Here is an 18,076-nt window from a genome sequence, read left to right as displayed (position 1 = left end):
ATACCCGCGACTTCGTCCGCGTGGATTTAGGTTTTTAAAGATCCCGTGGGAACTGTTTGATTGCCTATGCTCTATATCAATTACAGGGACGCAAGCTACCTCGGTACCAAATTTCATACAAATCGGTTAAGCGGATGGGTTTTTGGGAATACCGTGGGAACTCTTTGATTTTCCAGGATAAAAAGTAGCCTATGTCCGTCCCCGGGATATAAGCTAACCCTGTACCAAATTTCGTCAAAATCGGTCTAGGGCCTAAGACCAAAATTTGACCACAGGCCTCGAGGGTAGAACTGCTTTTTCAAGGTGACTGCAGATCCATGTATGACTTGACTTAGATCGTTGGAAATCGCCATAAAACATAGGAAAATAACCTTCTGCGGATGAAATCTAAGGTTATGACAGAAGCTATAACAAAAGAACACCAAAAAAGGAAATAATAGATTAGGTTTAAGTTAAGAGTCTGAGAACAAAAAAGCCTGTATTTAAAACTATCTTTCAACAGAGTCGTTATTCAAAAGTTCGTTTTAGTTCCATAGCTTTTTTAACTAACTAAAAACTAGCCTGGAAAGTGACGATAAGGAATGGGCGGTAGTATTATAAAAAGCCGTAAGAAACAAAGACATTATCCCATATAAGTCGCTATTGTTAAAAGGGACATTGTTCGTCCCGACCACGATGTATGGGGGAATGTATGACAAGTGTAAATTAAAAATTTATAAAACCCCCGACGATCCAAAGTATCTGAGTTTTCCAAAACATCATTTTCAAATAAATAATTATGTATTTAGTATTTAGGCAACGTCCATCTTGACAGCTTGACATTTGTCTATTGACATAATATTATGAACCTAACGGTTATCTAACCTTCTTTTCTACAAGAAAACTAGAAAAGAGCTGATAACTCTTAAACGGCTGAACCAATTTTTTTAGATTATAGCTAAGAACACTCTCGATCAAGCCACCTTTCAAACAAAAAAAACTAAATTAAAATCGGTTCATTCGTTTAGGCGCTACGATGCCACAGACAGATACACAGATACACAGATACACAGATACACACGTCAAACTTATAACACCCCTCTTTTTGGGTCGGGGGTTAAAAATGAAAAATATTGGTTATTTCAGGAACGCAATATGTGTCACTTTACAGATGGCTCCGATCAACTCATTAGAGGCGCTATTGTTAAAAGTAGGTAATATCGTTAACGGTAAAAGTGATATAAGCGTTAATTTTCATGTTTTTCCCTGAACGAAATTTAGAGTATCTACATCTTTTTAACCCACGACCCAAAAAAAGGGGTGCTATAAGTTTGACGTGTGTATCTATGTATCTGTCTGTGGTATCGTAGCTCCTAAACGAATGAACCGATTTTAATTTAGTTTTTTTTTTTTGTTTGATAGGTGGCTTGATCGAGACCGTTCTTAGCTATAATCCAAGAAAATCGGTTTAGCCGTTTGAAAGTTATCAGCTCTTTTCTAGTTTTCTTATTAGACCGGTTATTACTATCCGACCAATACATATTAGTGTCCAGCCAAATTCTAATAAAAATGTGTCGGGGGTTTTATAAAATTTTAATTTAATTTTACCTCGTTCGTTTTGATATTGCTAAAAGGGAGAGAACATGAATTTTAACTTTAAAGACTCTAAATTTTAGTGCACGCTACTTCAAAATTATATCTATCGTTTTCTTGTTATACTTGTGAGTAGTGTGTACAATAATATACCTAAAATGTTTTTTTAATTATTGTAAATCGAATGTTTGAAAAGAGCAGTCGCCGAGTTTCTTGGTGGTTCTAGATAGGAAAGCTCACCTTATCCACAGGCATGGAAGGGCACGCGCGGCACAGGTTCCAGAATGAGCCGATCATCTGGCGGTAGCCGTGCGGCTCGGTGCGGCTGGTGCGGTGGCTAAACTTGACGCTCTCCGCGCTGGGGCATGTGATGCTGCTGCACAAACAAACATACACAACTCAAGTATCAATGCAACGGTGATAGCTACTGGGTATTTAGAATTCCGTACCTCAAAAGGAAAGAGGAACCCTTATAGGATCACTTTGTTGTTTGTCTGTCTGTCTGTCGCGTCTGTCAAGAAATCTAACTTCCAGTGACCTAGAATCATTAAATTTGGCAAGTAGGTAGGTCTTATAGGGGGCGCCAGCCAGGTAACCTCCCAGTGTGCCTGGATGCTGCTGGTCCCTTTTGGATGCGTCCGAGGGGAAGAGCAGTGTTCGGGCCGGTGCGCCCCGGTAACATGGCTAATAATTTCTCTTCGGAGATATTGTTGGCTATGGCTAATGACCTGGCAGGGGGGGAGGTTTCTCCGCGTGTCCCTCTGACTAGCAGAGGGCACAGTGGATGAAGCGGAGGATGGGACGCGGGCGACGTGCGCGTCCCAAGGTCGGGGGACGCACTTCGTTGGTGCGTCCCGGAGGTGCGTCGATGGGGACCGAGCAGGTCCCCGGTGGAGGGTCTGCCTTGGCAGACGTCGCTGGCTGGGTCGCGGTTGTTTGCTTCGGCCGTTCCCGTGACCCAGTCGCCAGGCGACGCGCAGTAGCGCCGCTGGGGTTTAGTGGGTATTCCGGTCGCCTCTCGGCCGGCGAGTCCCACATACCCTCCCTCCGGGGGGGGATGCGTAAATGCATTCCCCAGCGTCAACAAAAAAAAAAAAAAAAAGGTAGGTCTTATAGCACACATCAAGGGAAAAAGTGAACCCTGAAAAATGAAAATAAAACTCTTTTTACCCGACTGCGGCAAAGCCAAAAGGAAGGTATGTATGTTTGTATCCAGATTCTGTGTGTACCACTGTCGCGCCTAAACCAATGATGTGTCAATCCGGATGACATAGGCTACATTTGATACGAAAAAAATTTACTTAAAGGATGTTACATGAAAAAAAGTGGGGGTCTCCAAAAATTTTTTGTTGCTATTATATTGAGTGGGAATGGGATATCAAATGAAAGAGGAGAAAACTCTGAGTTCATAAATATAAATGTACTAGAATATTAAAATATACCAAGCGACAGAAAAACAATTTTACTATAATATTTCAGACGATCGCAGTCGGGTTTTAGTTTTCAACTTTATCTTGTCATACTGAGAGGAGACTAGTGATCTATAGTAAGCCGGCGATGGGTCTGTGTTTGATAATAATGATGACTAGAATATACGTCTGTATGATAAAGCAGTAAAACGCCAAAAAAATCTCTACATTTGCAACATTAAGAGGCTCCCCTCAAAGCGTAGACTTGTAAATGAGGGCAGAATACGTAGGTATTTTCCAGGCGAAATTTTTAAGTTAATGGAATGAGTTCATTCACCTTTTACGTGATTGAGTTAGTTTTTGATTAAGTAAATTTCGGGTAAGTTGAGCAATTTTCTGGTAGAAGGCTTCGGCCGTGGCTAGTTACCACCCTGCCGGCAAAGCCGTGCCGCCAAGCGATTTAGCGTTCCGGTACGATGCCGTGTAGAAACCAAAGGAGTATGAAAATTACCATCTCTTCCAGGTTAGCCCGCTTCCATCTTAGACTGCATCACCACTTACCACCGGGTGAGATTGCAGTCAACGGGATAACTTGTATCTAAATTTAAAAAAAACTAGATAGATAGATCTAGACTGGAAACAGCAAACTCATCCGATTCGGAATTGAATCTAGGTCCGCAGGGATTGATGGGTTCGCCGATGCCAATCATTGATTTTGATGCCCCAGCGAAATTGAAATTGTTTTGTTTTAACTGCGAGGATATAATCAAATGCCAAATGTATATTTTAACAACTTAGGTCGCTTCCCCTAGTATACCTATGGGTATTTTTAAGGTTCTGTACCTCAAAAAGAAAAACGGAACCCTTATAGGATCATTTCGTTGTCTGTCTGTCTGTTTGTCTGTCCATCTGTCGTGTCTGTCACGAAAACCTATAGGGTACTTCCCGTTGACCTAGAATCATGGGCAGGTAAACGATATTTGGGTGGTACAAGTCAAGGAAAAAATCCGAAAACCGTGAATTTGTGATTACATCACAAAAAAAATATTAAAAATAATAGCACGAACAAAATTAGTATTTTCAATTTTCAAAGTAAAATAACTATACCACGTGGGGTACCATATGAATAGGCTTTACCTGTACATTCTGAAACAGATTTTGACGTGACAACGTCTTATAATTCGATAGAGCCGGCTGCACGCACGAAAAAACATGACTCATGCGGCGTTACCTCGCTCTGAGGCGTTCCATGTAAGGCTTGAAGTGCAAGCGAGAGCGCGGAACGAGCGACAAAGAAGCACAATCGGCCTTTGTTGTCACGTTCAACTATCGTCAGTAAACCGACTTTACAGATAACCAATTTTTTTATTTATTTTTATGGATTTAAATAGTTTTTGATTTATCGTGCAAAATGTGGGGGAAAATACCCGAGTACGGAACTCTCGGTGCGCGAGTCTGACTCGCACTTGTCCGGTTTTTGGTTGTTTGCGTTGCATCCTTTCGCATCAAGCTAGTGAACTAAAAGAGCAATATTTTACGAAGCTGCAATTTGGCTCCACTCCCGGCACACGATGCAACTTTTATTTTGCTGTTTGTGTACGAGCATCACATATCAAAACTTACACATGAAAATGTCTGCATCAAAATTGGTATGCAAATTTTACAGTAGCTCTAAAAATTGTACAAGTTTCATTTAAAACTAGATATAAAACAAGTGTAAATTAAAAATTTATGACACCCCCGACAAGTGAAGGTAACAGTAACTTGAAAAGAGCTGATTTTCAAACGGCTGAAGCGATTTTCTTGGATTATAGCTAAGAACACTCTCGATCAAGCCACCTTTCAAACAAAAAAAAAAAACTAAATTAAAATCGGTTCATCAGTTTAGGAGCTACAATGCCACAGACAGATATACAGATACACAGATGCACACGTCAAACTTATAACACCCCTCTTTTTGGGTCGGAGGTTAAAAATGAAATATACCAACTACTATTTTTTTACTACAAAGTAAAAAAATAAGTTTTGTTTCTACGCGTGTATGTGTGTAATGTAGTCTTGACGCTTTAATTTCTAGTTTCTTCTATTATGCTCGCCTAACTTCATACATAATATTATTATGATATAGGTACATGTGAAAAACAATTTTTTTATTTTATTTTGTAGTGGTTTTGGAAGTCGGTTTTTTAATATTTATTTTTTGAAAGTGGGACTCGGAATTCATTTTTAAAGTATATGCTCGGCATTTACAATATTATTTCACAAGGAACAGTTCCTGAATCTCTATGGCTTAGGAGTGCTGTACCCTTCGTCATCAGGTTTGAGGAGTTCGTACTCTCATGAAGCTTGCTGCTTGATACCTAAAATATCAATTCACCATCAAACGTCAGACAAACATACTCAGGATAACGAACTTTGACATTTCATGAGCCATTAGCTCTAATCATTTTGATACACGGTATCTACGCATTAGGGAAGTAGGTACATTCCGACCTCTGCTCTGGCTAAGTTTGCAAAATTGAATAAGTAATAAATATAGCCCTCTCTTCTCATAGCGTGAGTGGGTTCGTTTGTTAGTTAATTAGCCCGTCCGTCTGTCTGTCTGTCAGCGGCCTGTATCTCGTGAACCCTAATAGAGGTAGAGTTGAAAACACAGAATGTGTATTTCTATTGCCTCTATAACAACAAATAAGAAAAAATTAAAACGGTGGTATGGAACCCTTCTTGCACGAGTCCAACTCGCACTTGACCGATTTTTAGGGTTCCGTACCATAAAAGAAAAAAGGAACCCTTATAGGATCACTTTGTTGTCTGTCTGTCGTACGTCTGTCAAGAAACCTATAGGTTAGGTACTCCCCGTTGACCTAGAAGCATGAAAGGCAGGTAGGTCTAAAGGTGCCCACGCACTCGAACTGAACTGCAGCTGAACTGCGCGTCGCGGCAGCGCCCCGCACGATATTCTTTCCAGCCGCGACGCGCGGCAGTGACGCGCTACGCGGTCAGCTGCAGTTCAGTTCGAGTGCGTGGGCACATTTATAGCACAAGTAAAGGGAAAAATCAGAGAACCGTCAAACAAAAATAAAAATTGTTATTTTGTATGATGGTACGGAACCCTTCCTATGCGTGTCTGATTCGTTCTTGACCGATTTTTCTGATGCTAGACTATACCTACTTTGTGAAGCTCGTAGTTTTTTACTTCTTGCAGATTGGCACGGCACATTGACTTCAATTTGGGACTGAAGCCAAACGACTACCAATTGAACTGTTATTTCAACTACAATACAATAGCTTGTAGTACCTAGTAGGTACGATGCACAAGTCAATGCGCAATTTTTTAATTTGTGGCCGTGTTTTGTGTTGTGATAGAAAAAAGATTGGTTGGGCGTTTCAATTACTAGGTAGGTTGTTAGATTCAGCATGTTCAGTGATGAAAAAATAATTGTTAGAAAATAATGTACCTATTACTCATTTTTTTTTTATAGAATAGCGCTTGTCTGCAATCAGACCTGCTAGCAGATGATGATGCAGCCTAAGATGGAGCACGCTTGCCTAATGAGTTGCCTATTCACTCTTGACTTGAAAGGTACCCATATTAAAAGTGGAAGAAAAAACTGACGTGGGACGAGCCTTCCATATCCTAGCGGTTCTTTTTTTACACAATCGCCCCTGATGGAAAGTGATGATGTGGCTTAAGTTGGGACGCGTTTTAGGTATAAAAGCCCTTAAATAAATAAAGAAAAAAAAAAAAAGTGGGGACGCGTTTACCTAGAAGATACCCACTGATTCTTGTTCTTGTTTTAAAGATACCGATAGGATAGGTTCGGATTAGAAACGAGGAAGCAAATCGCATCGTACGTAATTATTATCATCATCATTAACCCACCGACGCGGACGTTCACCGCTGGACAGTGGACATAGGTGTCTTATAATGACTTCAGCGGTTCCCTGCGACTTGTTTGATGTCGCCTGTCCACAATGATGGGTGCAAATGCTGTACTTTCTGGTGTGAGGTTCCCATTCTAGCGTTTTGGGACCCCAAATCTTTAATCATATCTGCCCTGGCTACGGAACTGGTATTCTTGCCCGTCGGCCAGGCTTCAGAGAAAGACTGTAGAAAAGACTCCCACTCGAATAAACCTTTAACTAGGGTTCCGCGAAGTGATATATAATTAATCCAAGTACTGAGTGAACCAAGTGTGGACAATATGTAATTAAATGGGGTGTCTATCAATTTCGTGTTTGTTTTATGAGCACCAAGACACTCGCATCAAACATCGGTACATTTATCAGTTTTGCGAATGCCCATTGCCACTTCAACTACGCAACGCGTTGAGCTTGTCGGTTACTCTGGTTCTCCTTCGGATCCCCATTTCAGATTTTCTAACTTTCTGACTTAGCAGTTAAAAACTCATACCCCTAATCGGTCTCTAATCATCGTACTGGAACGCTAAGTCGCTTGGCGGTACGTCTTTGGTTGGTGACTTACGATCACAGCCTCCCACCAAACCAGACCTGAGATTCTTAGACTGGCAAAGACGTATCAGAGATAGTTTAGTAAGTATTATAGATTCCCCATTTACCTATGCCAGGTGAGTAACCCATTGCCGGCTCACTACTGAGCACAGGTCTCCTCTCAGAATGAGAAGAGTTTAGGCAATAGTCCGCCAGTAGGCATTTAATTGCTCAAAACGCACATAACTTCAAAAACTTAGAAGAGGTCGTATCACCGCGAAATTGAACTTAGGACCTTTCAATAATTATAAGACTATCGCTAGGGAGGTCGTGAACGTTGGCAGATCGATGCCTTAGAAAACTATTTATCTAAACACTAAATTTAATCTAGGTACATCCGTTAGCTACCTACAACTCTTTTGTCCCCCTCTCACACACGCAACTAGATAAGGACATAAAGAGAACTAATCTAGCCGAGACTCCTATTAAAATATCTCCACGAGCCCATTATTAATGATCAAGGAGCTGAGAAAAGGACGTATGACGTCATCAGACTATGGTGATAACGATCCATGACGTCATCCTGCAAGCCATATCGGTTAGTCGTCAGATATACCGCCGACCATACATTGCTCTTGGCCGAATTTATTAAAAAAAAGAAAAGTCTAAATCTTTACATAGCCACTTCCACCGTGCTGATTTTTTTACGAGTCTGAATTAAAGTTTTTATAGAAAAATGAATGTGTATCATACTGTTAGAACGAAGGTTTATAAAGGAACTTTACCGTTGGATAAATTGGTAAGTGATTTTTTTTTTGTTTTTTTTTTTTTTTTATTATCTGTATTACATGTTAGCCTATAATTTGTATGCGGTATCAGTAAACCCAAGAGATGCTGCGCTATTGACATTTGAGATAGGTCGACTCACAGGTGTATTACAATCAGCTGATCTCAATGATAATCCAAACCAAAATGCATACATAAAACACCCAATCAACTAAACGTAATCACTAATCAGAATTAAGACGCCATAAAAACCCCATTAAAAAACTATCATTAAATTAAACAGATTACAATGGTGACAATAAAATGCTAGTAAATGTGTAATACGGATAACACTTACGAAAATTATGTTTCCCAGCACAGAAATGCACTAAAATCGCTAGTAAGCGGTTTCGACCGGCTTTTAACCCGAATTTTCGAACGAAAACTATTTTTTTTCCAAATAAGTGGTAGGAAAAAGGGTCTTTTTCGTGTCGCGGCGCGCGTATGTGTTTTTTCGCGCTCGGCACCGGTTAGTCGGGCGACTGCCGCAAACTCCGTGAAAATCAATACCCACCCCCGAGAACAGAGCCGCATGCGGAACTTGGCTCCCAACTTAACATCGCTCACCCATTTCCTTATTATGTAACTGTTCGACAGAGACAAATAGATAAATGTAAGCTACGCTTGTGGTAAAAAGCACCCTATAGAGGAGCCAATGGGGTTGCTGCCAATCTTCGACAAAAGAGCTAATCAACTTACAGCTCAAACGAATGACATTTGCTCGAACCCTTAGATTTAAAAACTTGTGCACGTCGGTTTTTTCTGAAACTAACATCCAAAGAAGAGATTTTCGGAAACTCTACCATAAAAAAAACATGATCACATACATGCCTGCTACTATAATGAAGTGGCACATAATATTATATTGTGAAGCTGAAGTAACACATATGGGTGCGTGTGATATTGGGTTCACACGCACCCATATGTGTCACGGTTTCAATGCAGTTTCGTAGCTTAGCTGCATAGCACATCCATGGTGGAAAATCAGCTTAAAGCTTTGGGTCAAAAATGTGCAGTTGAACTAATGAAAAAAAAGTGGTTGCCGTATAGAGGGGATCAAAAGTTGGCACATCTATAGACGCTTTAAAAACAACCCTTTGCATCGCGCCAATCGCGTCCCACAAAATCGTAGATTGACGTTTGACGTTTGGGCGCGAAAAGTGACATTTGTGTCAGAGTTCACGCGATTCTGTATTGGTGTTCAATCGATTTTATCGCTTCATTTTGGTTTTATGTTAATGTGGACTGGAGCCCATAGCCTTGGTTCTTTATACGCAATCGTTCCCGCTTATCCTTTGTCACGATTTCCATTATGATTGAAAACCTCAGAACACAATATGTTATATACTCGTATATTTTGGTCCGGTTTCTTGATTCACTATAATAATGTGGTATATATTAGAGGTTTCAAATTAAATATTTTTTAAATTGCGATTGCGACAGACAGACAGACGGACGGACGGACGGACGAACGAACGGACGGACGGACAGACAGACAGGCCGTTTTTCCTTTTGAGGTACGGAACCCTAAAAATTGATACATACTTAAAGTAAAGTAGGGTAAGATGCAATAATGAATAATAATTAAATTAACACGTTACATCGTTAAATCTCTTACAAACTAATTAACTCCCTTTCGCAGGGAGACAATGATGTTACGACTTCGATTGTTACGATTTCGGAGTTATTATTGAATATTTTCATAGATAATGGAACTTCATAATTAGATGTTGCAAGAGCAATTAGCAATCGCGCTCTAATTAAATTATTTATTTCGTCATGTTTCGCCATCAGTTTTTTTTTAGATTAAATCTCTCGGATAACCCCTACGCGTTCGAACGATCTGTGTTCTTCGCGTAGGTTTTGGGAGGCCATCCCAATAATTCGTTAAAATCTATATCTATACATATAATAAAATTGTAGAAAAGTGGTGTCTGTACAATGGCAATATATAAAAAAAAAGTAGCAGGGGTTGTTATTATATCGATGCCGAACCCGAAATTGTAATTAATTTTTTTTGTCTGTTTGTCTGTTTGTTTGTGTGTTTGTGCACGCTAATATCAGAAACGGCTTATTCGATTTAGATACGGTTTTCACTAATATATTGTAGTAAGCTTCACTTAACATTTAGTGTTTATTTCATGGCAATCGGTTCATAAATAACAAAGTTATGTCAATTTAAACGGTATATGTAATTCAAAATATGCTGCCCGAAAAGTAACTATTCCACGCGAACGAAGTCGCGGGCACAGCTAGTAATTTAAATATACCTGCTTTTCTGTGTGACGCTTGCCTATAGGATGGTCTAGTGATAAGCATATTATTCGACTGATCATGAATGCCCCGTCTAGTGCGAAATACTACGTAGAGTAGGTCATTGATTCGTAGCTAAAACATTATTTAATAAAAACATTATGTAAGTGCCAGCTTGAAAAGGCTAGAAATAGGTTAAAGCTGTCCACATCCCTACTTAAGCTATGAACTCTAGTGCTGCTTTGGCGCATTGCAGTTAAGGAAGCACGAAATTATATTTCTCTGCAGTGAGTGAAATCAATAATATTAAAAACACACGAAAAATAATTAAAATTGGATTTAAACTCACGTCCCTCAGGGTCCTCTGTTATTGAGCAATACGTTGTGCTTGAAAGTTAGTCTACGTGATCGAATCAGAAATTAGGATTTTTTTAACCCCCGACCCAAAAAGAGCGGTGTTATAGTATTGACGTGTGTATCTGTGTATCTGTCTGTGGCATCGTAGCTCCTAAACTAATGAACCGATTTTAATTTAGTTTTGTGTTTGAAAGGTGGCTTGATCGAGAGTGTTCTTAGCTATAATCCAAGAAAATAGGTTCAGACGTTTGAAAGTTATCAGCTCTTTTCTAGTAACTGTAACCTGCACTTGTCGGGGGTGTTATAATTTTTTAATTTACACTCGTTATTATTCAAGTTAGCCCGTGACTGCAATCTCATCTGGTGGTAAGTGATGGTGCAGTCTAAGATGGAAGCGGGCTAACATGGATCCGTAGGAGAACCAGAGTAACCGACATAGCTCAGTGGATGACGAAGCTAAAGTGGCAATGTGAAGGGCATATTATTCGAAAAGTGTAAATTAAAAATTTATAACACTCCCGACAAGTGAAGGTTACAGTAATTAGAAAAGAGCTGATAACTTTCAAACGGCTGAATCGATTTTCTTGGATTATAGCTAAGAACACTCCCGATCAAGCCACCTTTTAAACAAAAAAAAACTAAATTAATATCGGTTCATTAGTTTAGGAGCTACGATGCCACAGACAGATACACAGATACACAGTTACATACGTCAAACTTATAACACCCCTCTTTTTAGGTCGGGGGTTAAAAGCGAAACGTACAATATAAATACTGGTGCTGCCATCTATTGTGGCAGCATAAAACTGCAGTTTACACTATCTCTCACTAGATGGCGTACTAACCAGCTTAGAGCTTCGTAGGCAAGCTACGAGCCTTGGATGTTTTTAAATTCTAACACAGGTGCCGCTTTATCCGTTTCGTTGGATAGGATAACGGAAAATGCTGAAAATCTTTTGATCTTTCGTACGGGTCTACGTTTGAGAGAACTACTTTGCAAAATCTCAAACTGAGAACAGGTTTGAGCTATACGATCATTATAATGTCAGCTAAAATGTACAATCTGCATATCCGCAATTGGCCAGCGTGGTTGGATTACATAGTCACAAGTGTAAATTAAAAATTTATAACACCCCCAACAAGTGAAGGTTACAGTAACTAGAAGAGAGCTGATAACTTTCAAACGGCTGAACCGATTTTCTTGGATTATAGCTAAGAACACTCTCGATCAAGCCACTTTTATAACAAAAAAAAAACTAAATTAAAATCGGTTCATTAGTTTAGGAGCTACAATGCCACAGACAGATACACAGATACAAAGGTCAAACTCATAACACCCCTCTTTTTGGGTCGGGGGTTAAAACCCTTTTCATGTTGAATGGAGACTAGTTCTCAGTAGTGTGCCGGCGGTGGGTTGATGATGGTAACGAATATAATCTTAATCTTACCAAAGGTAATAGACATACCATTCCTTACTCTGTGCCATATTATACATACAAATGAAAGTTTGCATGTTTGTTACTCCTTCACGCAATAATGACCTTTGACTTTGACTTTAATTTTTTTAAACCTAATAGCTGGGAGTGGCGACATCTTATGCCCTAAATTAACACAATGGCTCTTTTCTACCTCGGAAAATCAAACAGTTTATTAAAAACTTATATATTTTATGTGGACGAAGTCACGGGCATTAACTAGTTTTCAAATAATGGTTGACCTTAACATTAGAGAGACGTGTTAACTTTGTGTTAACATCAACGCATCCTGGTTGAGCAGTATAGACAAATGTTTACCGCGAGTGATTAATTTTAACTGACTCACGCGCGGAGGCACTACTACTGAAACTATTTATTATGAATTAATACTATAGTTTTTTGTACAGTCAAAGGCCATAAGTCGTTTAGCACCTTAATGATCATATTCGTGTCAAATGTAAACTTTATGTAACATTTTATTTTTTTAAGTCTTAAAATAAATTAGATTTTTTAGGCCGATGGTTTTAGATCTCTTGTAAAGACTTTGTGTTTTGAAACAAAGATGTGTAGACATCGCGCCAGTTCGTATGTAGTCTATGCCACTACGCGCAGTCGTATCACACACGCAAGCGCACGAATAGCTTATCTTCACTTTTTGTCCGACTGCGGCAAATCCAAAAGGAAGGGTTATGATTTTAGCAGTCTATGTATGTATGTATGTTTGTATCCAGATTCTGTGTGTTCCACAGTAGCGCCTAAACTACTGGGCCGATTTTGATGAATGAGCTGTCAATCGATTCGTCGTAAAGCTCCGGGTGCCATAGGCTATACTTTATACGAAAAAAATTAACCTAACGGATGTTACATGAAAAACAGTGGGGGTCTCCAAAATTTTTTGTTTGCTGTTGTATCGAGTGGGCTGTGAAATGAAAGAGGAGATTCTGAGTTCATGAATATAAATGTACTACAACATTAAAATATATCAAGCGACAAGAAAACAATCTATACTAATAAATAAAATTGGAGTCTCTGTCTGTAATTTCGAAATAACTACCGCATATTAAGGTCATATGGTTATTTGAACGATACTATAACTGAATCACACGTTTTTAAAATTTTTGTCTGTCTGTCTGTCTGTCTGTCTGTCTGTTTGAAAAGGCTAATCTTGGGAACGGCTGAACCGATTTTAACGGGATTTTCACAGACAAGTAGAGAATTGACCAGGAAGTAACATAGGCTACTTTTTTAACCGACTTTCAAAAAGGGAGTTGTGTTTTTCTACCTATGTACACCGAAATCTCCGAGATTTCTGGACCGATTTGCGTCATTTCTTTTTTAATCGATAGAGGAACTTTGCGACATTGTTTCATAAAAAATTTGGAGTCCAACTCCTCAATCCTGATGCTGCATGGGATCTGACCAATCCACGCGGGCGAAGCTGCAGGCATCAGCTAGTTTTTATTATAATATTTCAGCGTTTGTTATGACGATCGCAGTCGGGTTTTAGTTTTCAACTTTATCTTGTTTACTGATTTTACTGTATGAGACTGAGTTCGAGTAAAGTTCGAGAACCGATGATAGCACTCCAGTGGGCGCGATTCATCTGCGAGTATTTTCAGTGATATCGCAAGCACGCGCAATCTACGTAAACGCCGTCGAGTCTGCCAGCCGAGCGCGTGGTTTTACGTGTGTGAGGGCCTGCATAGAATAAACATGTTATAATACTTCAGATAAGCAAGCTCATACATTGGTATGTTAAAAAGATAAAGTTGAAAACTAAAACTCGACTGCGATCGTCTTTAATAAACGCTGAAATATTAGAGTAAAATTGTGTTCTTGGCGCTTGATATATTTTAATATTGTAGTACATTTATATTCATGAACTAAGAATTTTCTCCTCTTTCATTTGACATCCCACTCGATACAATAGGAAAAAATTTTTGGAGACACCACTTTTTTTATGTAACATCCGTTAGATCAATTTATTTCGTATAATATGTAGCTTATGTCACCCGGACTTTTACAATGAATCAATTGACACCTCATTCATCAAAATCGGCCCAATAGTTTAGGCGCTACGGTGGAACACATAGAATCTGGATACCAACATACATACATACATAGACTGCTAAAATCATTCCTTTTGGCTTTGCCGCAGTCGGAAAAAAGTGAAGATAAATTCGTGCGCTTGTGTGTGTGATACGACTGCGCGTAGTGGCATAGACTACATACGCAATGGCGCGATGTGAACGCATCTTTGGTCCAAACGACAAAGTCTTTACAAAAGATCTATGTCCAGCAGTCTAGACCCGTTATTAGTATATTATCTATGAGTATACAAGTCCATCGGATGACGACGACGATAATATTCTGTCCGTCCTACAAAGTTAACGGGTTTTGGAGCTATGTTGTATGTATATCTCTCTCAGGGATAAAAATTCGTAGAACAAAAGAAACCGACATAGTTCAATCAATCACAATACTTTATCCATTAAAGATTAAAACTACACTACCATCGTGAATATTTAAACGCTATCTATCATAGCTGCAAACATAAGGCATTTCCCTGTCGGCAGTTTGAACGGGAAAATTCCGCTTCTGTCTACTACTTTATCTATGACCGTGATCACGTTAAAAGCTCTGCGCATGTGTGCGTGACGCCATAACCCGCGGATTCTAACCTAAATTCGAATTTCGAGCTTCGCTTTCCGCGGACGCGCGTCCCGGCCAGCGCTTCGTAATTTAAAAATAAAACATTTTTTTTTAATCTGCATTCCAGCAACTTGTATCCAGCCAGTGTTTTTATATACAAACTTTTTATAGCAAAATGCCGTTTTTAGTGTAAAAGTTGCGAAAATAAAGTGAAAATAGCCCAGTGTTAATAAATAATGTTTAAAAATAGTGTGTACGGTTTACGTGGATCGTGTGCAGGAAAGCTCGCTGTATTTCGGTGACATATTGTCGCGACCTCGAGTTTCGTGACAATCGTTTTCGCGGTATTTTTTTGAACGAGTGTTTTTTTTTCTTTTTTTTCTGTAATCTATGTGATGAAAAGTGCGAGTTGGATATTGGATTGCACGTTTAGCTTTATGAGGTTGGTATTCCAGTGGTATTCAGAACAATTTTTTTTTTTTTTACTTCTATTTTACTAAATAAATGACTGCATAATTATTATTAATGTAAAATTTTAGGAAAAGGGGAATATTCAAGGATGTAAAATGTCATTTCTTTATCGATGATCATAACACAGAAACTTTAATGTAAATGAATTTTGTTAATAGTTTTTTCAGGCTATGGATGCAAGGTTCTAAATAATATAATTTATTGGTCCTTTTAAATTTTTCGTAAGAATTTTTGTTGAGAATTTTTAATGTTCTTAGCTTTAAGGTTATGGGTTCTAGACATATCTATGGTTCTAGACGGTTCTAGGCTCTATTATTACAACATAAACCCAATGTATGTTTTTTGAGTGTTGACCTTGAATAGGCATCGCTTCTATAAAAATGTTATCATTATTTTTGTAGAGATTATGAAAGAGATGGGCAACTAACAAGGTATAATGATCGACAGACATGTAATTAAAGCCCGTCTCGTCTTGTCTACTTTTAAACTAATTAAGTATTAATTAATCACGCTGTTATCTATAATGGATGGTTAAACATAGACTTGGGTTATCTAGGTCGCATGATTTGATTACGGGGTAGAAACCTCATCATCTCAACCCATCGAAGGCCCACTACTGAACACTGATCTCCTTTCAAAATGAGAAGGCCGTATTCCACAACGCTGGCCAAATACGGATTGACAAACTTTACACACCTTTGAGAACGTCATAGAAAACTAGCTGATGTGCGCGAATTCGTTAGCGTAGCTATAGATTTTTTTAAAGCCCGTAGTAATTCTTTAATTTTCCGGGATAAAAAGTAGCCTATGTGTTAATCCAGGGTATAATCTATCTCCATTCTAAATCCTATCTAAATCAACCCAATCCGTCAAGAAGTTTTTGGCGTGGAAGAGTAACAAGCATACACACATACACACATAGTTGCCCACAAACTTTTGCCTTTATAATATTAGTGTGATTCTCAGGTTCGCAGGTTTCCTCACCATGTTCTCCTTCACCGTGAAATTTTGATAAGATAGCGCAGGCACTGTGCGGGTGTGCGGCCCGACATACCCCGATTGCCATGTCGACTTGTCGCGTATCAGTATAGCTGACAGTCTGTGCTGTTACGCGCATGCGTGTTACACACTAGCGTACGAGTTTGTCATCGCTTTTTAAAAATGTATGATCTTTGTCTATCTAAATATATTTAGAATTAGTTATTAAGTAAGTAGTAGTTTTATTTTAGGATTTATTACTCTATAAAGAAAAACAATGAAGAAAGGACGTCGGACCTCTGGAATCTGGATCTGAAAATAAAATATAAAATAATACAATTTTAACGAGCATCTGGCATATTGGCTGCCTGTTGCCTATTCGATATCGCAACAAACTATCTCTACCTACATTTTATGAATGCGAAAGTGTGTTTGTTTATTGTTTTGTCCTTCAATCACGCCGCAAAGGAGCAACGAATCGGCGTCATTTTTTGCATAAATTTAGTTTGAGAGCGATATAGGCTACTTTTTAACTCGGAAAATCAAAGAGTTCCCATCGGATTTGTGTCGGCATTTTAGGAATTTATTTATTTAGTGACTATATCCAGGTTAATCCGTTGCTCAGTTGCAGCGTGATTGAAGGACAAACCAATAAACCAATAAACAAACACACTTTCGCATAGTATGGATAGTGAGGTAGTGATACGGATCGATAAAGCTTCCAATTACGATGGAGTTTTAGTGATTAGATAAGCGATTGAGTGGGAAGTACATAGCTGATATACGGTAGAACTTCAAAATTATCTACAAATCTAGCTAATACGGGGTTGAATTTTAAAAATTCCTCTATCAGCGGAAGCCCAACTTCAGCCCGACCGCGACCCATCCAGTAGTTTCAGCTGTGCGTTGATAGATCAGTCAACCAGTCAGTCAGTCAGTCAGTCACCTTTTAGTTTCATATATTTTGATTAGGTAGGTATATAATGTTATCAATGGATTAAGAAAGACGCTGTGTCTTGGCTCCACTCATCAGGTGTGCGTTGTACCTAATACTTCCGTATCGGCTACATAATAACTAGGGTTATTGCTCTATGCTTTTAGTCTGGTTATCAATATCAACAAATTATTTTTAGCACGAGCTAGGTCGAGTTGCATGACAGGTAGTTACAGAAACGTTAAGGTTACCGTTAAATTCTAACCACCGATAAAAAAATGTGGGTTACACAAGTCAGTATCCATACTAATATTGCCAACTTAACGCTTAGAAATGCTTAACTTAACGCTCAGTATCCATTTTTTGATATTGCAGTGGTTAAAATTTAACTTTAGTACTTAGTTTAAAGCAAAAAATGCCATCATATGTGTTTATTTCTAATTAATCTGGGGCTACACGATTTTTTAAAATATACGGCCATTTTTCATGATATTGAAATAAGCTTCGATAGCACAACAGTTTTTTAAAGTTTTCAACCATTTTTCCTTTTTCACAAAATTAGCACAATCTAGTGCATTTTTGTGGTTAGTTCTAGAGTATTTATTGGAAAGCAGTTGGCAACACTGATACATACAATTTTGATTTTGATTAGTAAAATTTTGGTTCAAAGTTGACTCCTGCCTTATGCAACCTATTTT

At 38.7% G+C, this 18,076-nt stretch overlaps 2 protein-coding genes across 19 annotated transcripts in view; one reads left to right on the top strand and one right to left on the bottom strand.

Moving 5' to 3' along the window:
- LOC123877432 overlaps nt 1-8,751 on the bottom strand; it is a 77,234-nt gene extending 68,483 nt beyond the window's left edge. For both annotated transcript variants that reach the window (XM_045924225.1, XM_045924226.1), the window contains exons 1-2: nt 8,557-8,751; nt 1,813-1,948 (exon numbers count right to left, since the gene is read on the bottom strand). In XM_045924225.1, the coding sequence (XP_045780181.1) occupies nt 1,813-1,869 (57 nt within the window). In that variant the 5' untranslated portion in view covers nt 1,870-1,948; nt 8,557-8,751. The remainder of the gene's footprint in view (nt 1-1,812; nt 1,949-8,556) is intronic.
- Nucleotides 8,752-15,030: 6,279 nt separating this feature from the next.
- The window catches only part of LOC123877423 (muscle calcium channel subunit alpha-1-like), a 56,869-nt gene continuing 53,823 nt past the window's right edge, over nt 15,031-18,076 (top strand). For all 17 annotated transcript variants that reach the window (XR_006798589.1, XR_006798588.1, XM_045924203.1 and 14 more), the window contains exon 1: nt 15,031-15,437. The gene's annotated coding sequence lies outside the window, so the exon portion shown is untranslated. The remainder of the gene's footprint in view (nt 15,438-18,076) is intronic.

This window comes from Maniola jurtina, chromosome 23 (genome assembly GCF_905333055.1).
Source record: "Maniola jurtina chromosome 23, ilManJurt1.1, whole genome shotgun sequence".
NCBI classification, from domain to species: Eukaryota; Metazoa; Arthropoda; class Insecta; order Lepidoptera; family Nymphalidae; genus Maniola; species Maniola jurtina.
This window is presented reverse-complemented; position numbering and strand designations above follow the sequence as displayed.